This window comes from Antechinus flavipes, chromosome 3, assembly GCF_016432865.1.
Source record: "Antechinus flavipes isolate AdamAnt ecotype Samford, QLD, Australia chromosome 3, AdamAnt_v2, whole genome shotgun sequence".
Taxonomy (NCBI): Eukaryota; Metazoa; Chordata; class Mammalia; order Dasyuromorphia; family Dasyuridae; genus Antechinus; species Antechinus flavipes.
This window is the reverse complement of record NC_067400.1, coordinates 585,445,005-585,468,371: the sequence shown is the minus strand read 5'-3', so window position 1 is coordinate 585,468,371 and position 23,367 is coordinate 585,445,005. Positions and strand designations below refer to the sequence as shown.

The window sequence follows — 23,367 nt, the reverse complement described above, 5'->3', positions numbered from 1 at the left end:
CGCACTTAGTACAATGCCTGATAGCGCTTACTAAGTATTTGTTGATTGATGAGCTTAAGTGAGATAATGTATGCAGAGCCTCAAGATTCTGAGGTTCGCTGCCTTGGTGAGCTTGCCCCTCAGTACATTATTTTAATAGAAGTATCCTTATCTGCTTTGCCGCTCCCACGCTGTTTTTCACTTGATTTGCCTGGGAAACCTTCCTCCTATTAGTGGGAACTACGCCGGAGACACTACGCTAGTTTCTCTTTGTATCCCAGGGCTCAGCGCAGCGTCCTCCATCCGGGAAGGGTTTGATGCGCACTCGGTGGTTCCATCACCCAGAATTCTTATCTGCAAAGAATGCCCGGGCTGGAAGCTATAAGACACGCCCCCCTCCCTCGGAACACCACCTCTCTCGGAGCATCTGCCCTAGAGGACCATGGGGAGGGGAAAGCCATGACACGCAAGTGAATAGGACTGAAGTGAGAGGGAGGACTGTGCAAGGGCACCAGCCTCACTCCGGCCTCTGGAGCCATCGGGGTCCCGCGACAAGATATCGATCGGGAGGACCGGAGATGGCCCTGCATGCAGTGGAGACCTTGGCTTTTCTCCTTCCTCGCTAGGGGGCAGAAGGAACACTCTCGGACCTGCGGGTCCTCTCTAGCTCTCCCCACAGCTCTCTGTCCCCTCTGTCTCTGGGTCCTGCGCGCCTGGGCCACGTGACAGGGGCTCCTGGAAGCCGCTGCCAGGCAGAGGCTCGAGGGACGCGGCGCAAGCGCAGAAGCTGCTTCGCCGTTGCCCCGGCGCCGCTGCCGCTGCAGCCGCCGCCTGCTTCGCCTAATCGGCTGCGCTCGGGGCGTCGTCTCCTCCTCCCGGCGCCTAGGCTGGGGGCCGGGTCATGTCCCGAAAGCAGGCGGTGAAGAGCCGGCCGGGCAGCGGCCGGAAGGCCGAGGCGGAGCGGAAGCGGGACGAGCGCGCGGCTCGGAGAGCCCTGGCCAAGGAGCGGCGGAATCGGACGGAGCCCGGCGCCGGCGGCGAGGAGGAGTTTGTCAGCTTCGCCAACCAGCTGCAGGCCCTGGGGCTCAAGCTGCGCGAGGTGCCGGGCGACGGGTGAGGAGGCCGGGGGAGGATGGATGGAGGAGGAGGCGCGCGCAGGGGAGGGGTGTGGGGAGAGGAGGCTCGCGCAGGGGCCCGACCGGTGCTAGGAGGGGGAGGGAGGGAGGAGGCACGCGCTGCTAGGACCGGAGGACGAGGGACTGGGGAGGCGCGCGCCGGGGTTCGACGGGTGAGGGATGGGGGGGAGGTGAGAGGGAGGAAGCACAAGCCGACTGAACGGGGGAGCTGAGACTGGGGAGGGAGGATGCGCGCACTTGGAGGACCTGGGGAGATGCGGGCGCGGAGATGCGAGCTGGAGACCTGAGCAGGTGAAAAGGTGAGGAAGTCACACTTTGCAAGCATTTATTAAGTACAGTCGCATAACCTTTCTCAGCCGCAGTTTCCTCTTCTGTAAAACGGGACACCTACCTTCCAGGGTTGCATGTATGTGTCTGGGTGTGTGTATGTGCTTGTGGATTTGTATGTACATATATACATATATATATATGGGTGTGTATTCCAGACGATAACGTGAGGGTATCAGATGAAATAAACGCTTTGCTAACCTTAAAGCGATATGTAAATGACAGCTATTATGATTAATAGTAGGGAGCACCCACCGAACTAGCAGAACCAAATAGATTTTGTCCTCCAGGATTTTCCTATCGGGAGGCTTTATTAGCCTTGATTAAAACTTAACTGTGTGAGTATATGTCAAGCCTGTGCTAAGCGATAAGGGTACAAAGAAAGACAAAGGACGTGGCCTCAAAGGCTTCTTTCAGAAAGTGGGATTTGTCGTGAATTTCTAAGGAAGCCAGGAAAGTCTTGAGAAGGGGGAGCATTCCTGTCATGGAGGATTGCTTGAACAAAGGCAGGAAGATGGGAGATGTAGCATCCAGTTCAGGAACAGTAAGAAGGTCAGTTTGGACCATAGAGTTTGAGGAGAGTAATGTATAATAAGATGGGAAAGGTTAAGGTAGTGTTAGGGTGTGAAGGCTTATATATTTAATTCTAGAAGTAGTAGGGAACTATTGGAGGTTGTTGAGTGGCTGGTCAGAAAGGGTGTGGCTAGCTGACCTGGGGATAGAAAATTTGGAGCTAGTACCTGTGAGGGAAAGGAGTCCCCTAAGGATATGGTAAGGAAAGAGGAGGCTGTCAGCTCCTAGAGGACAGAGACTGGTTGGCTTTTGTTTTTGTGTTCACTGAGCCTGATCTGGGCTTTGTTGTTGTTTTTGTCTGAAACTTGTGATTTCATTGGTGTAGGGAAATCCCTCTACTAATTTAGATTCATACTTGTTTGACACCATAGCTTTAGAACTTGAAGGGACCTTAGGATTGAAGGGACCTTAGGGTCACCTAAGTCAACTTCTTCATTTTACAGATAGAAAAACTGAGAGCATGGGTTAAGTAGCTTGCTAAAGATGATAGAGATATCTCAGAAGTAGATTCAACTGCAATTCTACTGTAATTCTCAAAATCCAGTACTTTACCTTTATAATGGACTTTTTCAGCTTAGAATTGTTTGGAACACTGAAACATTTAGGTGATTTGCTTAGAGTAACAATAATATATGTCATAGGTGGGGACTTGAACCCAGATTTTCCTAACTCCTAAATCTTTTTGTTTAAGCCTCTGCTTATTAAGTTGGATTGGCTGTGTTAGGTGAGCCCCAGGAAAATGCATCAGAATGAAGGAGAGTGGCAAGGGAGTTGATTTAGGAAGGATGGGGCAGTGAGTGGTAAGAGTGTGGGCAGCTGGAAGAAAGGTCTCTGGATGATAAGATGGATGAGTCTAGAGGAGGATTGTTCTACTGAGGAAGGAGTCTACTTTGGGAAAGGAGAGGGTAGCAAGAGTTAGTCCCTGGAAGAAAAGCAATCCTAAGTGTAAGTGTTGATGGATTACATCCATGGCTTTCCTCATTGTAGATCATCATACTTGTTTATAAGTGGAAAAGTAAGGCCTAAAGAAGTCAGGTTACTGCTAATGTGCTCACAGAGCCTAAAAAAGTCAAGTTACTGCTAAGGTGCTCACAGGAACTAAGCTTAGTTAGTTAGGTCTGTGTTTTGCTTTCCGGTCCAGGGCTTGATTTTAGTCTGTTTCAGGAGAGAGCAAAGGGAAATAATATATGGAAAGTGGTTAAAGGATTGGGAGTAAGGGATCTGGGGGATTGGGTATAGTGGAAAAGAAGGTGAGAGGAAGAAATGTGGGTACAAGGGCTCATTTGATGGGAGTGGTTTTAGGGATCAGAGGTAATGGGATAGAAAGTGGGACAAGCCTCTGAAAGGCAGGAAGAGACACAAAGGAAGGACTTTGGAAATATAACCTGTCTCTTGAGAAAGAAGGATGGGATAGGAACAGGAAAAATCTTGGCAGAGCCTTTCTCCTCTTCTCTCAGGTGGTGAGGTTGTAGGAGTGCAAGAAGGATGGGATGCAAGAGAAGAAAATTCATTGGAAACAGGGTTCATGTACCTTGTCTTAAAGGTAAAGAAAGGGGCTTGTGATTCAGACTTCCACCTCATGTCCAAGGCTTTCAATGATATAATCTCAAACTATTTCCAGCTTATTCTCCTACCTTACAGTCCAGCTAGACTGGATTGTTCTCCAAGAAAGACCCCCTTTATTCCTTCCTTAACTTTGTTCAGATTCCATTTTCTCATCCTTCTTTGACTCTTGATATCTTAGTTATCCTCCAAGCCTCAGCTTGAACACCATCTTTTCAATAAGGTCTTCCTTGATTTGCCCTCCCAACCTTCTGCTCCTTATTAAGTACCTATTGTGCAAAACTGTGTAATATTCTGGGGATATAAAGAGAGAAACAAAAACAAAACACTCCTTGCCCTCAAGAAACTTGAGATTCTGTTGAATTATAGAGCTTATGGTCATCCTGTGGGCTTTGTCAGTGTTTGCCTTACTAAAGGTACTCCCTTGGGAAAGTGACAGGTGTTGGCATAAATTGTTTTGTCATTTATCATGTGGTAGTGATTTAATAGTTTATTGATTTTTACTTCTGAGCACCCTTTGGTTATTACATGAGGACAAACAAATTCAGAATTTAGAAAAATCAGCTGCTGCTTTGAAAAGTTTTAGACTTTGTTGTGATTCATACAAATGTGCAAACTGAAGTAGCATCTTTATGAAAACTGTGACTTCCAATGGGTATAGATGGTGATGGGAACTAGTAAGAGGGATCAGTCAGAACTGACTGTAAATCCCAGGCTGGGTCTGATAATTGTATTTTTAGTTAATATCCCTAGGAGACTTTAAATCATTGCTGAATTGACATAACAGCTAGCATTAAAATTTATTTAGAAATATATACTTAGAATATTCATAACAACTATTTAGAAGATTTATTTTGAATTTATTTAGAAAGACTTAAATCACATGAAAAAAATTACCTGCATGTTTTTCATTACAATTCCTGCTATTTTATCTTATCTACCTTTAGTTCTGACTCTGCTAGTAATTTGAGATTTTATGATATTTGGGCATGGATTAGCCAGTGTCTTTAGGAAAAAAGTTATTTAAAAAATCAGTGAAATTCTACCATCTCTGTCTTCTTTCTGCCATCCTCTCTGCCTTCCTTCCCATTGAGAAAGGAAGAAAACCGATAACCTATTATTAAAAATGTATAGTGAAGCAAAACAAATTTCCCATAATAGCCATGTCCAAAAATAATATATCTTGATCATCACTCATCAAGCCATCTTCCCTTTCTCAGTAGGTTGTTAGCATATTTCATCGGTCCTCTGGAATCATGGTAATATTGTAGAAAAGTAAGTACTTTGGAATAAGACTGGGCTACTGTTAGGCTTTAAAATGGTATAATCACACTCATTGCCAATCCTCCATAGGTTCGGAGATTGTGTTCTTGTCTTGTTTGGATCTCAGTGGTATTGGGACCTTTTTGTTAGTGATAAGAGAGGAAAATAGATTAATCTTTCATCGATTTGAAAGTTCAGATGGAGTGTTCTGGATTTGGAAAATAGAGACCAAGGTGAGTGATTTTCCTCTGACAAGATGTTGTTGATCCCCAGGTGATTGGTGAGGAGTCAAGGGAAAAAAAAGACATTCCATTTCATAAGAGAGTGTTGTTTGTTCAATGAATGTTCCTTTGTATAGGTTTCTCTATCTCCTTAGGGGTCAGACTAGATGTAAGAGCTTTTGTTTCTCAATTGCTTAGCTGGACAGATTCCTTTGGAATCTAAAAAGTACTTAACTTTTGGATGCTTTATCTAAAATGAGTAATGAGATAGCTGTGTTACAGAACCTCTAGTGAAACTTGGTTCAGAAAGAGGGCAGTGGATATGGATTGTTACACAGACTATCTATTTCTAGATAGAAGGTGATGTGGGGAAAATCTAGATCTTGGGTCCAGAAGATGGACTTCTGGAAGAAATCATCTGATATAGGCCCCTCCTTTTGCCTTTATGAGGTAAAACATTATTTTTATTTTACAGATATGGCAAATAAAGCACCCAAGAATTAAGTGGTTTTTCCAGGACTGCATAACTAGTAAGTGGGTTCAGAATCAGAGGTCTTGTGCTTCCAAGTGCAGTTTTTCCTATTGTGCCACATTTTTTCCTTAAGTAGATATAGTGTTCTTTCAAACACTGAAAAACAATCACAATGGTCAACTGAAATTTCAAAGCACTAGATGAAACATCTCTACTTCCAAATAGAAAACTAATGAACTTAAGACTGTAGTTCATCATATTTTCTTTCTTTCTTTTTTTAAATTTTATTTGAACATGGCTGTGGAAATATTTTTGTTTGATTATACATATTTTGTAATGGGTTTTGTTTTTCTTGTGTCTTATTGGATGGAGAAAGGAGAGAGAGATTATTATTATTATAGTAACTCTGGAGCCAGTAGATCAAATTTTTCTTTTCTCAGTTGGTAGCTGGGTGCTTGCAGGCAAGTACTTTCCTTCTCTGAGTATTATTTTTTTCCTCCACAAAATGCATAGGATACTATTTCTATTTCATACCTCAAAGGGCTCTAAACCTTAGAGCATTAGGTAAGTGTGAGGTAATCTGTGAAGGCAGTACCCTGGGTGCATAGCAGAATCTTTCCATAAGTTCACTCTCCATAAATCCATTTAAGACCATACCGTGTAATGCAAAGTAATGCAAAATTGTAATGCAAAATGTAATGCATTTTGTAATGCAAAATGCAAAAAAAATACATTTTGTAATGCAAAAAAATTACAAATGCAAATTACAAAATGCAATTTGTAATGCAAATTTTGTAAATGCAAAATGTAATGCAAATGCAAAAAATACAAATGCATTTGTAATGCAAAAAATGTAACTGCAAAGAGCAGTGGATTTGTATTTTTTTTTTTTTTTTAAAGAATGCTCTGAAATTGGAGTTATGATACTTATTACCTGGGGGACTTAAGACACATTATTGAACTTCCTTATGTTCAGTTTCCTTTTATGTAAAATGAAAATGATAATGCTTGTGCTGCCTACTTCACTCATAAGGCTTCTGTGAGGAAAATAGCTCATAAATCTATAAGTACTGTGTAAATCGATAGTTATTGTCCAATACTCTGGAGTCTTCCCTCAGATTCATTTGATAAGAATTAATTTGTTAGCTATTTTTTCTTGCTTTATTAAAATGAAAATATTGTTTACTAAAACTTCTTTCTTTGCAGCAATTGTCTATTCCGAGCTCTTGGTGATCAGTTGGAGGGACATTCACGAAATCATCTCAAACACAGACAGGAGACTGTTGACTATATGATAAGACAGCGGGATGATTTTGAACCCTTTGTGGAGGATGATATTCCCTTTGAAAAACATGGTAGGTCAATGGGATATTCTATCCTCCTTGACACATTCATTAGGTAATTATACTTACTAGCAGCCTCCACTGTATTGTCCAAAATGATTCTTTAAAAGCTGTTTTTTCCCAAATGAATGTCAGTTAAGAAATATCACTGTACTTCTCAAATAAGCCTTTCTTTGGATTTATAACTTTTATTTCTTATAATCTAAAATGAGAAGAAAAACTGCAGATCTTGTGGTTTTGTTTTTACTTAAAGATTGTTCCAAGTAGAAAGTAATCCTTTAAATGTACAGTTAATATTGCTCAGTGATCTGCAATATGGTCCCTCATAAGATCTATTTAGAATTGGAAGGGACTTTTGAGATCATTTATCTCAACCCCATCCTTTTATAGAGTCTGCCCTGTAACTGAGCCTCTGAGAGGCAGTGACTTATCCAAGGTTACACTGTAAACCTATAATGGTGCTAGAGTTCAACTCAGTTCCCTTACAACTTAATACTGTGTTATTTGAGCTCCTTTTATTCTGAGAAGATTGCCATAATTTTATTGGAATGTTTCAGTTTTTACACATTAGGCTGACATACCTTAGATAAAATTCTCAGGTCGTTTTCTAATGTTTAGTCAGATTATATGCATTTTGCAAAATGAGTTTGTGGCTTGGCAAGCATGAATTGCATTCTGAATGTTTTTGGTCAGAGAAACTTGTTGTGTTTAGTATTGTGGCCCTAGGGAGAATAGAAACTTTCAATTTAATTTCCTGAGAAACTTTTATGTAGATTAGGAAATGATTTTTAGAAAAAAAAATGTTACTGAACATGCCTGATAGTCCTTTGGAGGAATATAAGAATGAGAATGAAATAATTGAGGGAAAGACTCTGTTACAGCAAAGATGAAAGAATTCGGAATCTGTACATCTTCCATCTGTAACAGATAAAGATTTGAAAGCCAGTCTTTAATATATGTTGTGTAAAATTATAAGATATTTGTTAAAAATTTCAAGAGTGGAACACTCCTAAATATTAGGGAAAATAATCTTTTCTTTGAATATTAACATAAGAATTAGTTATTATGATTTTAAAATTGCAGTTAGCTTAGAAAATAGCAAAATGACTTAGCATTTTAAAAATTGACAGTTAATTCCATTTTTCTGTGGATATCACATAGGTCTTCAGTCTCAGAGTCTTACTTCCTGTTAGGAATCTGTAACTCTTGAGTATGAATTCCCTAGTTCTTTTTCAGAAGTCACAATCTTGTTATGACCACATTAAATCTCCATCTTTTCTGTAAGAATTTCAGACAAGGTATGCAGGTTGGGGTAGGTATTTCTTTCCAGAAATGTATTTGATCTATAGCTGTTTATGAATCTTTTATACTACTACTTGTTTTTGTGTGTAGCAGAATAATTACTGAAGCTTTGCTTGGATTTTGAGTGTTTTTTTCTGAAACCATCTTTCTCCCATTTTCTTGTAGTTGCTAGTTTGGCAAAACCTGGTACTTTTGCTGGAAATGATGCAATTGTAGCCTTTGCAAGAAATCATCAAATGAATGTTGTTATTCATCAGCTAAATGCCCCTTTGTGGCAGGTAAGTCTCCTAATAGAAAATTCATAGCAAAGTCTTTTATAAATAAATCAGCTTTGGGGCTTCTTTAAGTGCAGGATAGGGACTGGAACTGTAATTCCATTGGTATAGGAACTCTCAGATGAAAAAATTCAGCTTCTAGTGCAGGTCAGCATCTTCCTTGTAACTTTTCATCCCCTAAGTGCCTAAAGCAATGAGAGGTCAAATGACTTTTCCTAGGGTCTTAAGTAATAGTGGACAGAAATGTAATTGATGGCTTATTCAGGAAAAACTTATGATAATTAATCTGAGTGCATAGGAATGGGATTGTAATACCATAAAATTACACATTTGCTACACTGAAGTTGATAAGCAGTCAGTTTTAACCAACATTTATTCAAATTGGGTTAAGCATACTTTGAGACCTATCAAAGTTAGAGGTGTTTGAATAATATAATTAGTTCTTTGGGAAAAGAGTGAGCCATACCATATATATTATAGCAATATTTCAGAAATTTATTTTACAGAGAATTTTTAGAAATAAGGATTTTAAGGATGTTAGGTGAAACATTTCTTTATTACAATTCTGGATTCAAGTACAAGGAATGATAACAATAGATATATTGTTATATCTTTTATATAATACTTCCTTATATAGTGTAATTATACAGACACTGTATAATTATTGACTTATTTGATCCTTACCTCCCCCACCCCCCCAGGAGAAAGATATTGCTATTATCCCCATTTTACAGGAAAATGAAGCCCACCATAACTTTCCTAGAATTACCTATCGGACAAGTGGTCTTTAGGTCCAGTAATCTTTCCACTGTGCCAATTTGTTGTACCTAAACAGTGTATAAAATTCTAGTTCTGTTTCATTTTTTGTTGTGAGAAGGAAAAAAAGGAAGCCTTATCTGTACACTAAAAAAGATAAGTTTTTTTTTTTTTTATAAAAATGAATACTGTTGATAAGAATAGTAGCTTATATTTTGTCAGACAGTCCACTCTCTCTTGTCTGTTGGCTCCTTCTTATTCTTCTCTAGGGTTTGCAGAACCAGTCTTCTTACTGCCCTCTTAGAAGCAGGCGGTGCCTCTATTACCTTTATTTTAAAGGTGTGAAAGTTGGGGCTCTTAAATTTGGGGCTTGACTGGAATAACCCAATTCAAAAGCTTCAGTTCAGCAGGCAATGATTAAGTGCTTGCTATTAGTGTAATGTTTAAGACATGGATCTGGAATTATCTTGGTATCTGTGGGACTTTTTCCTTCTTTATTTGACCTCCTTGCAATGTATTTCTAGCAGTGTAAGAGGGTATAGATGGCATAGTTAGTAAATGAAAACCAGTTTGATTTCTCCTTGATGTGAAGTTCTTGTGTGGTTCCTACTGGCATATAGGTCCTTCTTCCCTCATAGAAAAGCAATGTCACTGAAGGGTATTGGGTGTGGTTCAGGGTTTCAGCATGTATTGCTGGCACATATCTCTTCTTGCTTTGCTTTCAGATTCGTGGTACGGACAAAGCCAACGTCAGGGAGCTGCACATTGCATATCGCTATGGCGAGCACTATGACAGCGTTCGGAGAATCAATGATAATTCAGAAGCACCTGCCCATCTTCAGACAGACGTGAGCATGGTCTTCTTCCCAAATCCCTCAGCCTTGTAATACTAGCCCTTGAGGGAAAACAGAGGGAACTCTTGGTGTTCAGTAGCTAATATGGAGAGCTAGCTTTAGGGAGTTTCCTGTTCAGAGTTTAGGTAAATGAAACAGGTAATGTTTTCTCTCACCAGAGTGCTTTCTGCCTCTTAGAGAAGCACATGGTACTTAAACTGATCTCTCTTCACTGAAATTTTCACTCAACCACTTATTCTTTTGCTTTTACCTTTGGTTTTTATATGAAGTAGCATTTTCCTTACCTTGTTCCCATTATAGACTAGAGCCAGAGATGGTGATTCAGTACTTTCTTTTCTTCTTTGCAAATTAAGGCCTGATGCCTCTCGGAGTGAATTATGTATGTGAAAGGTCTTAGGGAGCCAGGAGTGGATTATTCTTTGTGACTGTGGAAATGGAGTAAGGATATTCAGATGGAATTAGAGATGTGAGATTAGGTAAATTATGGTTGGATAGGGTTGATCAACTGGCATAGAAACTATATCAGATCATGAGTTTTTTAATTTTTAGTCAGAACCCAGGAACCAGATGAAAAATATATATGATGGTGGTTTCTCCCATCATATGTGTCTTCAAACAATATCTAAAAGTAGACAAGCTCTTTTGTTAGAATTCAGATGGGGCTAGAGCAGTGCAGAGGAGATGGAGGTGGATTCTTTTATTCTTCCTTCTGGCACTTCATTTTTTTTTTTTTTTATTTAATAATTACTTTATATTGACAGAATCCATGCCAGGGTAATTTTTTTTTACAACATTATCCCTTGCACTCGTTTCTGTTCCGATTTTCTTCCCCTCCCTCCCTCCCCTAGATGGCAAGCAGTCCTTTATATGTTGGATATGTTGCAGTATATCCTAGATACAATATATGTTTGCAGAACCGAACAGTTCTCTTGTTGCATAGGGAGAATTGGATTCAGAAGGTATAAATAACCCGGGAAGAAAAACAAAAGTGCAGATAGTTCACATTCGTTTCCCAGTGTTCTTTCTTTGGGTGTAGCTGCTTTTGTCTGTCATTTATCAATTGAAACTCAGTTAGTCAAAGAAATCCACTTCCATCAAAATATGTCCTCATACAATATCGTTGTTGAAGTGTATAATGATCTCCTGGTTCTGCTCATTTCACTTAGCATCAGTTCATGTAAGTCTCGGCAGTCCTCTCTGTATTCATCCTGCTGGTCATTTCTTACAGAACAATAATATTCCATAACATTCATATACCACAATTTACCCAGCCATTCTCCAATTGATGGGCATCCATTCATTTTCCAGTTTCTAGCCACTACAAATAGGGCTGCTACAAACATTTTAGCACATACAGGTCCCTTTCCCTTCTTTAGTATTTCTTTGGGATATAAGCCCAAAGAAACACTGCTGGATCAAAGGGTATGCACAATTTGATAATTTTTTGGGCATAATTCCAGATTGCTCTCCAGAATGGTTAGATTCGTTCACAACTCCACCAACAATGCATTAGTGTCCTTCTGGCACTTCTTTGTGAGAAGTGTTTGCCCCTAATGTTAAATCATCACTATCAATATTATGGTTTCTAGGACCATAAAGAATAGCTATGGACATTGCTTATTTGGTATAGATAGGGCTGAGGGTTCTCCATATCTAAAACAATTTAGTAAAGGCCTTAGTGGGACAGCTGGCCCTGGAGTCAAGAGGATCTGAGTTCAGATTTGACAATTACTAAGCTGTGTGACTCTGGACAAGTCACTTAGTTCTGATTATCCTGTTCTTCTTTCCCTTCCCTCCACTCCCCATTGTTTTAGTTATCTTTTTATATTGAGGCCTTCTGTCTATACATCAGAGTTGCTTCTGGAAAAAAAGATCTCCCTCATTGCAACCAAGAAAAACAGTTAAACAGAAACAGTGAGGTGTCTGCACTTAGATATCTTTTTGGGGGAATGGGATTGGGGATATATCTCAATTTTCTTGTTTGAATGAAATATTGACCCACTTAATGTTATTATATTTAAGTGATCTTGAAATATCTTATTATATTTACGATCATTTTTCTCTCATGCATTTTATTTGAGATCAAACTATCTGCCTCTGTAGAAAACAATAAAGTCCATATCTACGATTCTTGTCTCCAAATTTAATTTTCTTTTAGTTTCAGATGCTTAATAAAGATGAATCAAATAAGAGAGAGAAGATAAAGCCAAAGGAGGATGACTTTGAAGATGACTTGAAAGATGAAGTGGAAGATGCTGTTCAGAAAGTTTGTAATGCAACTGGATGTTCAGTTAGTATCTGCACAATAGACAAATACTTTTTTTTAAAAAATAATTTTATTTATTTATTTATTAATAACTTTTTATTGATAGAACCCATGCCAGCGTAATTTTTTACAGCATTATTCCTTGCACTCACTTCTTAGACAAATACTTTGTAATCAATATTAGAGGACATAGCTCTTGTTGATCATAGTTTGTAATGTTAGTACTACTGAGGAGTCCTACCACTTTCTGTGATAAAAGCATGGCTGTTGTGCCAAATAGTTTCATGAGAATTCTTATTCCTGCCTAATGATAGTATACTTGCTGGATTATATTGGCTAATAATATATGATGGGATTTTTTTTTTCAACTTTAATGAACATTAATTATTTCCCTTATATTGCTCTCATTATAAAATAACATGTGGGTTTTTAAATCAGTGTTTGGTATTAATAAAAATCTCTTAAAAAGAAGGAAGTTTTTTACATTAAAAGTAGGCAACTAAACTAGTATTTGGCTCTGCCCCAAAGTTATTTAAAAGGCTGTATTGATCATTTTAGATACATACTCTGAGGTAATGCACTGTAGTATTAAAGTAAGGAAATTTTCTGTTGAGTAAAGTATATAGAAATCTTTCATTAGGATAGTTGCTATATTAAGTTGCTGCAATAGAATATTGACATCTTTCCTTTTTTTTTTTTTTTTTTTTTTTTTTAACTTTTGTTTTGGGGTAGGATGTTAATTTAATAGTCCAGAACCTGGAGGCTGAGAATTATAATATTGAATCTGCAATACTTGCGATGGTACAGATGAACCAAGGGAAAAGAAACCGTAAGTATATAAAACTTTTTATTGTTTATAAAACTGAAAAATGAATTAGCATTAGTGGAAAGTGAAGTCTTCTGTTCTCAGACTATAAGCATTATAGATTTTGTTAGCATTAGCTCCTTGAGATAGAAGTTATTCACTTCATAGTTGTGAGAACTCTTCCAATTAAAATAGGACAGAGTATAAAATTATACTATTTGGAATTCTTAGCGAGACTGTACCATGTTATTTAAATCACCAACATCTATCAAATGATGGCTTTTAAAATATCATCTTGAATTGTGAATCTTTACTGGTGCTGCAGAGATAAAAGGTTTTAAATTTTCATCAATAATCTTGAGCCATGTAGTTTTCCAGTTGCTTGATATATTGTATCTACCCCAAAGGATACAGTTACTGTATCTGAGATTTTTATGACTGGCAACATTCTTTCTTTAGGGAATTAAATGAAAATGAAAATATGTCAAAAACTTATGTTGACAACTAAAGTACCTTACTTAATTTGTATGAAGGCTAATCATGAGAAAAGCATTAGGAATGTGTGTGTGTGTATTTTTGTGTGTGTGTGTGTGTGTCCATTTATCTGAAATATTTAAGCCTGTTTGGATCTTTTATTTTCTGTTGTGATCATTTGATATTTGTGGCTTGTTAGCAGAATACCTCAAGAAAGCTAGCTTCCTAAATAATAATGTGCTAGGGACTCAATTAACCCTGGAGTCATTTAACATGACAGTGATATTCTTTGACCATCTTGGTTTCTCAATTTATTTCAGCACAATACTTTTCTTTGGATGAAGCAGAGGAGAAACCGGAGATCTATGGCAAAACTCAGAAACAACGTGGCTCGATATGGGAGGAGGGTGGCAGTGGAAACAGAATCTTTGGAAATCAAGGCCTAAGTGAAAGTGGAAATGAAAACAATAAAACACAAACCAGTCCTGTTGGAGAAAACAAAACAAATAAAACCCAGACTCTAAAGGTATATATGGAGGGAGTGAAAAGGGTATGGTTGGGATGCTGTTTATTAAAGTTATTTGGAATTGAAGACTCAGAATTGGAAGAAACTCCAAAGGAACTTTATCTTCCATTTTACAACTTTTTACTGAATAAGTGCCTTCGCTTAGAGCAGAGAGCAAACTGTGGGACTACATCAGATTAAAACATAATGGGGAAATATTTAACAAAATAAAAATACAATACAACATAAATTGTTAATTTGTGGTTTTCTAAATCAGCTATTCTATTGGAATTTGATATCACTGCTCTACAGCATTCCTGACAATTGGTCATTAGAGTCCACTGGAACATTTCTAATGGACAAGAATGCATGAAGACATTTCATTCCACTTTTAAATAGTTCTGATTGTTAGGAAGTTTCTCCTTATGATAATTAGTCCCTTATCTTCCTATGACTTTCAGACTTTAATTCTGATTATGCCCTCTAGAGCTACGGAGAATAAAAAAGGAATAATAATTCCTCTTTCATATGACTGCAGCCTTTGTATTTTGAAAAGAGTTACTATGTTCCCCAATCTTTTTCTGAACCAGATATAGGATTTAATATAATTATTGGTATTCATTTTAAATGGTCAAAATGTGCTTCCACTGATATGGACAATCTTCTCTTTCAGGTAACAAATAAACAAAAGAGAGAGCAGCAGCGTTTGGAGAAGAAGAAGCGCCAGGAAGAACGACACCGTCAGAAAGCTCAGGAGAACAGGAGTAATAACACTGATAATAATCGCAGCGAGACAGATGCTAGTGCACAGGTCACCTTGGTGAAGACCTTTGCTGCCCTCAACATCTGACTGGTCTTAGTGTCTTTTAAAACAATAATCTGATGGAGAATGGATTGCTGAATAGGAAATAGACTAAGCTTTCTGATAAGGCCATCATTTAAAAAAAAAAAAAGGAAAAAGCTTACAAAACATACAAAAAGATTAGTTTGTCCCTAGCTCTTTTTAATTTAAGCATTTGTTTAGTGATGTGGTTTTTTTGTTTGTTTTTTGTTGTTGTTGTTTTGACCACATGTGCAGTAAAAATCACCTGTAAAACTCAAGAACTTAGGAATGGTTAATTAGGTCAGTGGAACATTTCAAGTGTGGCTCTGCTCTCCCTGACAATGAGTTCAGTGTTTATGAACTCTTTCCTTAATATTTGGGGTGAGTTTTGCTGTATTGTTCACAAATTAATTCAAGTTAGTAGTTTCAAATTTAGAGTGACAAGCTTTTTTTTTTTCTGTTCCTTGTTTTTATGCAGACATTAATATACAGGGTAGTTTGCAAATGATCTCCAACTCAGGAACAAGTTTAGATTTATTTTCTTCTCTTTTTAATTGCATAGACAAAACTTCAGGAACTGTTTTCCAAAGCTATATAATATAGGGACAGATGGGGCCTACAGTCAGGGTGAAAATTGAATAATTTAGGTTTCTCCCCTTCCTGGATTTTAATATTGAGTTTCAACCTGGACCAGGTGCTTTTCATGTCTAGTTGTACTCAAGCCATATGCTTGCTAATGCTTCTGACTGTTAAAGAGGGAAGAAAGAAAAAGCAGAATTGTTGATTTCTTGGTATCCATTTCTTTGAAATGGAAAAGATTGCCTTTTTGTTTACAAGACATTTCTGAATGACATATGCCTGGAACAGGGGTTTTTTTTTTTTTTTTTTTTTTTTTCTCTTTCATAGTAATGAAAGGGAAGTCAAGGAATTCTTGACCTGATGTCTAAGAAGAACCTTCTTTCAAAGGGATTCTTTATGTGTAGGACTGTTTTTATAAAGGGAGTACCATACAAGTTAGGAAGAATGATTCCTCCTCCCCCACCCCCCCACCCAAGTTGACATTTTAAACATCTCAGATTTCTTCCCCTCTATTTTAGATTTGGAAAGCTGCTATCAAAGATGTCAAGGGAACTTAACTGTGTTGGTCCATGAATTAAAATTTCTTTAGTGTCATAGAAATCAAATTCCTTGTAATAATGAACTTATTTCTCATTCTTGGGTTTTTCTTAGTAGAAAAAGCTCACTGCACTTGTCATTGTGGATCATGGGTCAGAACAGGTATCTCGGCTATGATCCTTAAACTAAAAGTCTTAATTCTGAATTTGCATAGCAACTTGAGCATATTTTGTTTGGATTCTTAGCTTGTGTCAAGGAACACTTTCCTCTCTGGGAATGTCTGTGTGTATGGTGTCTAATCTTCAAAATTTGACTGATTTGTGTGAAACAGTACTTGATGGGTCATAAGTTAATTATGTGCTAATTTCCCATTTAAAAAAGTTACCTAGTTGTAAGGTCTTAAAAGGGAGACCTATAAAAGCAATATTGAATTGTATAGATACTGTTGTCTGGGCTGGACCTGGATTCATGGAATTATCTTTTTAGCAGCAGCATTTATGCTTTCGTTGTTTGAATGATGTGTTTGGATTTTTTTTTTTTTTTTGTCTCCATTTCGATGACCTATTGATTGGAACATTAATATTTTTCTGGGATTGTTCTCAGGATATTTGGATTTGGGATTTTTCCAGGGTACAGATTGTAATATTTATCAGGTTTCTTAAACAGCTAGATGGAGACAGACCACGCAATACTGTTCAACAGTTTTTGTTTTTTTTCCTTCTGCATATTGTAGAATCCCTTGAGTTGAGAGAGTCTCCATTATTTAACAAAAGATTCCTTTATATCTTTGAGAGCTACCTTTTGAGTGTCTTCTGAACACTTTTATAAACATAATTTAGGATTGGTTACTCTGTTGGTGTTCGTCTCTGGGCACGTTCCTAATTGGGACCAAGCTTTTTCTGAATGAGCTGTCTTTCTGTTCTGTTGGGTTTGTGCTCCTACGTGACAGCTGACAGAGGAGAGTGGGCCCCATCAGAAAGAACAAGAAGAATGACCTGAACGTGAAATTCAGCAGAATTTTTAATCAGAGGTAACTGAAGGGACCCATTGTAAGAAATATTGGAGGAAACTACCTCTCTGCTTCATTGGTCACTGATAGTGGTCAAGAGGAGCATATCTATTTCTAGGAATTTGGGAGACACTATAAAGATTAAAGGACATTTATTTTGTCATATGTTGTTTCTACGATTGGGTAATTTATAATCCATACATTTTTGGGGATTAAGTGACAGTAATTATGTTCATCAACTAGTTGCTTTAATGATTTGTTGGTTTTTTCTCATGTCTTCCATTGTAAATTGATACTGTTTTAAATGCTAATTTGTAGGAATTGGGGATATGAATTTTTATCTTAGTAGACATCTTTTAGCTTAACATTTGATTTAAGAATTTATTGCCTCAATTTCCATATAGCAGGATACATGGAATCTATGTATGTACCTTGATATTAGGATGCAGCCACAATTTGGGAAGCTCTCTATTTTTAATATTTGATAAGAACACTTATTGGTGGCTGCTAGTCTGGGGATTGAATCTTTCCTTAATTTTTGTCATTGAGTGGTTATTTAGTGTTAAGTGAAGTTGTCCCTGAAGAGAAAAGTAGGGAGTACTCAAAAGTTCTGTGGTAATTTAAGTTGTCACACTACATTTATAAAAGTTTTAAAAGAATTTTTCATATTAGGGTGGGAAGGGAAAAAAAAACTCTTTGGTGGCAGCTGAAATAGAGAGCAATGTGTAAGCCAGTCAATTATATTTAATACCCTTAGAAGCCACTAGAATAGATTGTGGAGTTAGATTTTCTGTGTGTGTGTGTGTGTGTGTGTGTGTGTGTGTGTGTGTGTGTGTGTGTAATAAGCTTAATACTTCTTTTGACAAACTGAATCTATGCTTTCAGGTATGATCTCTGGGTGAGGAAGTTGTGACAAAAAGAAAACTCTTAACTGCTAGTTGAGGACCATCTAGAGTTCCATAAGCACAGAAAACATTTCCATAGCTCTCTTGGCATCAAGGGTTTGCACTGTGTGACCTCTCCTGTGGAGCAGCTAGACCTGGGCTCAGGAGAAGCCGGAATGTAGGTAATTTCTAATCCTCTGCTAATGCTACTCTAGGGAAGCCTTTGCCTGTGAAAGTACAATTGAAGAGGGGAAACCTTTCCTGGAGTTTATTGTGAATGAGTTAAATGGGCTGTGTTGCTGTCTTGGGCATTCAGCAAGCCCCCATTGTAAATATACCCTGACATCCCCTTTCAGCTAAAATGGCAGATCTTGATTCCCTTGCTGTAGTTTTTCTAGTTTAGGAGAACATTCCTAGCCTTTGCCTGGCTTTTATTGAATCAGCAGTCGTGATCTCAGTTCACATTCCTGAAATGATAAATTCTAATGAAACTTGATCATTTTCAAATTAGGAAGTAAAGAAATACAAGTGTGGGTTCTGGGGCACAAGAAACCTCAGAAAGGCATGCTTGCCAATTAGATTCTTTAGAGTACAATTCATTGCATATATATTCTTAGGTCTTCTTCATTTTTTGGAGTAGAAATACAGGTGTGCACATTTTGGCCTCAGGACATTATTCATTTCAATGCTTTTAACTACAGAAACTATACAGTTTGCCTAGATATTGGTGGTCTTAGTTATTTCCTAGTATTATTGATCTCATAATAGGCATCATTTAAAATCAGAGAGCTTTATATAGCTATGCTGACATCAATGGTATCATTGATTAGTAGACATCACTTTTTATAGAGAGATGCCTTTTGACAAAATTAAAAATTTTTTGAATTGACTATTCTAAAATTTTTGTCCCTAAGTTGTGATAATAATAACTCACATTTACATAATGTTTTAACGGAATACTTTTCCCACAATAAATCTCGTGAAATTGGTTTTGCAAGTGTTATCCCCATTTTACAAAGGAGGAACCTGAGGCTTAGAAAAGTGAAGTGGCTTGCTCATAGTCACATAGCTAATAATTATCAGAGATAGGATTTGAACCCAGGTCTGTTGACTCCCAAACCAGCACTTTTTCTACAACACCATGTTGCCTAAAGCTGAAAATGATCAGAATCCCTTTAAAATCATATGTTTAGATGAAAGATGGAGATTTTCTGAGAAGATGATAATAATGAAAATAAGTCACAAAGTGCAAATACTGTTCTCTATCTCAAAATGTATATCTTGAGAATAGAATCATTTGAGAGATATATGCCTTGTCTGTTTCCTGAATGTTTCTGTTTAGATATTTAGTAACATTACCAATTTTTGAAATTTACCTCCACAAGCATAGATTTCTATACAGTAAATTCCTTTTAAGCCAGATTACATCAGTGATGCAGAACCTCTCTTCCTTCTCTTCCTTCCTCCCCCGCCAGCTTTTCCCTTCTCCTATACTCCTGTTACCTGAATCTTTTTCAGGGTTGTAGGAGTGGAAAGTTATTTACCATTTAATGATGATTCTGTGGTTCATAGGAAGTGGATTGGCATTAGCCAATTCTTATTAGGGAACATCTGAAAAATTACTTGTACGATTTCCTTACAATGATTTGAACTTGGATATGGAGACCGAACTACTGTTTGTTACTCTTGCTGCTCCCTTTATTAGAGCGCCTGGCATGGAAGTATTTGGGTAGAACCTTATATTGTTCTGTCCTTACTTCTCATTTTTATGTGGATTAAAAGGCACCTGGTTTCCCTGGCTTTTAATCTGGTACACTTTAGCAGCCATATATTCACATAAAAGAAAAAAGAGGTGAGTTATCATCTCAAGCCTGCCTGCCTGCCCTTGGGTCTGCAGCTATTGGCGCTATTGTACCAACATGCCATTTTATGAAGGGTATGAATGTGTTAATGTATGAGGGGCCTTCTCTTTTCTTCAGATTGCACTACACTTGTTCTAGCTTCAGTTTGGAGATATTTAAGACCTCCATGGGGTCATGATCCATAGACTTAGCAAGTCTTGTCTTATCTATGGAAATTGGTGATGAGAAATGTGTCCTAAGTCTAATGTCTGTAGTTTACACCCCAGGTGTTTTTTTTTTTTTTTTAATTCTGTCGATCTAAGCCTTTTTTATTTTTGATTTACCAAAGTACTGTACTTGGCTATTTGCAGTGTTTTCAAACCAAATGTTTGTTTTGTGTTCTTAATTTTAAATTCTTGGTGCAATAGAAGCTGCAAAGATGTGCCACTTTATCTATGAAAATGGAGTTTTGTATTCTGATGAAATCTAGATTAAAAACCAACTTTAAAGTTGTTTTACCAATGTGTGACGACATTTTGTGAATGAATGAGACTGAGAATGGCTGGTGTATGTTGTCAACACTCTTGGTTTTCTTTTCTTTTTAAAAAAAAAGTTGTAATCACCTATATTTCCCAATATGTTGCTTCTCCACTCACATGCAGAGGCTCATTCCTTGTAACAAACAAGAAAAACAAAAACAAAAAGAATTGCAGCAAAACCAACTAGTGTATACAAAAAGTACATGACTTTCTATTTAGCATTCTGTACACCCGATCTCTGTAAAGAATAGTGTTAAAACCTAGCCAAGTTATATGTGGAAAATGGGTGAATATGCCAGATACTTTTGGGGTCCAACTCTATCCATTTGGGGAATGTACTTGAAACAACTTTTAACCTGGTCTGAAATATTTGGTTGTAGTATTCAGATGACTTTCCTCCCTCCTTCCAAATAATCCTTAAGTTACAGTAGTGTTGCCAGTAAGTATGCAAATGTCCTTATATGGTCAAGAACACAGAGTTTTATTACATGTGTATCACCTTTAGGTCTGACTAATTTATGGTGCTGCCAAAGATTAGTATTGAAACGGAAACAAAATGGACTACCTTTAACTCTCTCTTTAAACTACTAATGGGGGGGAAAAAAAACTCCAAACCTCTTAACAGCTGAAAATTCGAGTATGAAATTGTCCTTTTATAGGAGCAAGTAGGAGCTAGTACCCCTAACTTTTCTTTTTCGCTCTTTTTTAGTTAAATGGTAAATTCTTATACAAATGAAAAAATTTTTGTATTTTGGGGAATCTGGTTATGTCAGTGTGGTTCTTTCCTCCGCTGATGCAGATCAAAGCTTCTTCAGTATCTTTTTTGTCTTGTGCTAGTCTTAATTACCATATTATTTAAATCATCTATAAAGGGTTTATTGAATATACCAGGAATTTTCCTTTTGTTCTCTTAAAATTTTGTAGAATTAGTGAATTGTTTTATCTGTCAATCTGTTGTTTCATTCTTGTTATTGTGAACATTCTTAATCATCTCTTTTAATCATGTATGCCTTTTATAATATCATTTTATATCTTTTCTCATATATAAGCCCTCATTAGTAACATGCTAGTTGTTTAATAATCATCATTAATCTTTCCATTGTGTTTTGGGTTGTCATTTACATTTTTTGGAGATCATGGTATTCCATGATTTGTGACTATATAATAATCATTGAAAGCCAGTGGGAAAAAAGTACCACTGTGCTACGGAAGGGCTTTTTATACCACCAGTAGTTTGGGATCCTTGAAAGCACTGCACGGTTTCCTAGATACCATCAACTTCTATCTTCTCCTCCCTGATTTTGGATCCAGCTCACTGTGCATCTGTAACACCTAAGATACATACATTGAAGGACTAATTCGATGGGTGCCTGTCAAGCTACACGTCACAACTGGGACAATGTGTTGTTTATTAAGGTTTTTTTTTTTTTTTTTTGGTGTTGATTAAATTGACCTCTTTAATATGGACTTTTTATGGACTTTTAAGCACTGATCAGGCTTGAATTAATTAAAATACTGTGTAATGTGAAAATAGTATTTGGATTAACATTTCTATCAATTGGGAATCATTTTATTTGAATTTTATGCAGATCCATCACCATCTTTCCTGGTTAAAACCTTTTGTAGCTTTAGCTCTTTTAGGAAGTTTATCTTTTAAACGGTCCTCTAGGAGGTAGGAGTCTTTACAGATGCTATAGCTGTTCCTGTTTGCAAATGATATTATTCTGACTTAATCAAACCCTAGACTATTACAGGCCATTTAGCGAATCCCATAATTGTCCACAGATATTGCTAGAAAGGATCATAGCTCTAGAGCTAGGATAGATTTCAAGACCATCTCATTCACAGCTTTTGTTTTTACAAAGGAGAAAACTTGAGTACCAGGGAAGTTTAAGTGGTTTGCCCAGGATCGTATAAATGATGTGCTATTTGAACCAAGAGCTAGTATTTTTCCAGTGTGCCCTGCTACTCACCCTGAGAGGTCACCTTAACACTAGTCAGAAGAAGCTAAATGTATGAAAAATTCCTATTCAGACTCTTATATGGAGTTGAATGGTCAGTCCATTTAGTACATGAATTCCTATATTTGGAATAGAGACTATGGATAGACAATGAATCTGGTCCAGAACTGAAGGGAGAATGCTGATGGTGGTTTGCATTTGGGATAAGGGGATTAGAAGTTTTTTGTTTCCAGTGGCTCAAGATGTTATACAGACCCATCTTATATAATGTGATTTAAAAGTGTAGTATAATGGAGATATCACTGAATGCTATCAGCAAAGAAAGAGGGCCAGTCCTGTAGCAAAAGCAAAGATTAATGGGTGGTTAGGGGATTACTTTGGTACCCAAAAGGTATTAAAAAAGATCCAAAGGGATCTAGGGTGTTATGTAAACCTCTGTGGAGAGGTATGAACAAGAATTACACAGGAAGAGGAGATATGGATGGATTTCTCATGCTTAGAATGTTCTGACTCAATTCTATCCTTTTTCAAGTCTCGGTTCAAATATTACCTTTTGCCAGAAGTCTTTCCCAGTTCTACTTGTCAGAACCTTCCCTTCTAAGGTTATATTTACCTTTGTTTATTCTTTATGTGTCCTGTACATCTCTCTACTATAACTGTTACCTCTACTATAACTGTTTGTTCCCTCATTTGAATGTCAGCTTTTTGAGAGACTATTTGTCCTTTGTGTGTGTGTGTGTGTGTGTGTGTGTGTGTGTGTGTGTGTGTGTGTATTCCCTTTTATAATTTCTCTCACTCCTAGTTGCTGTTTGAATATTTAGGGATCAGACAAAGCAAAGTATTTTTCATATTCAGCCTTTAAATTTCTTATTATTCTCATGTTTTATTTTGTCTATCATTTGAGGTTCTTCCTGTTGATCTTTCTCACAGGCTTCCCAACCTTAGAGGTGGGAATATTATAGCCTTGGCTATATTCCAGCTTGTCAGTGTCTTTCCTGAAATATTCCCCGTTGGCTTAGATGCTGCCTTTAATAATAGCACCTGAGAATGCTATCTTTTTTAGACTGTCATATGCTAAAT

At 37.3% G+C, this 23,367-nt stretch overlaps 1 protein-coding gene across 3 annotated transcripts in view; it reads left to right on the top strand.

Annotated features, from left to right (window-relative positions):
- The first annotated feature begins 778 nt into the window (after positions 1-778).
- The window catches only part of OTUD3 (OTU deubiquitinase 3), a 41,345-nt gene continuing 18,756 nt past the window's right edge, over positions 779-23,367 (top strand). The window contains exons 1-10 of one of the 3 annotated variants that reach the window (XR_007952282.1): positions 779-1,092; positions 6,741-6,889; positions 8,345-8,457; positions 9,936-10,058; positions 12,223-12,354; positions 13,063-13,159; positions 13,930-14,135; positions 14,788-14,934; positions 17,003-17,083; positions 17,948-18,128. Coding sequence is in view for 1 of the 3 variants with exons in the window: in XM_051988373.1 (XP_051844333.1) it covers positions 881-1,092; positions 6,741-6,889; positions 8,345-8,457; positions 9,936-10,058; positions 12,223-12,354; positions 13,063-13,159; positions 13,930-14,135; positions 14,788-14,934; positions 17,003-17,047 (1,224 nt within the window). In the remaining 2 variants the exon portion in view is untranslated. Of the gene's footprint in view, positions 1,093-6,740; positions 6,890-8,344; positions 8,458-9,935; positions 10,059-12,222; positions 12,355-13,062; positions 13,160-13,929; positions 14,136-14,787; positions 17,084-17,947; positions 20,306-23,367 lie in introns of those variants that run through there. The other 2 variants (XM_051988373.1, XR_007952283.1) reach the window with 2 other exon arrangements.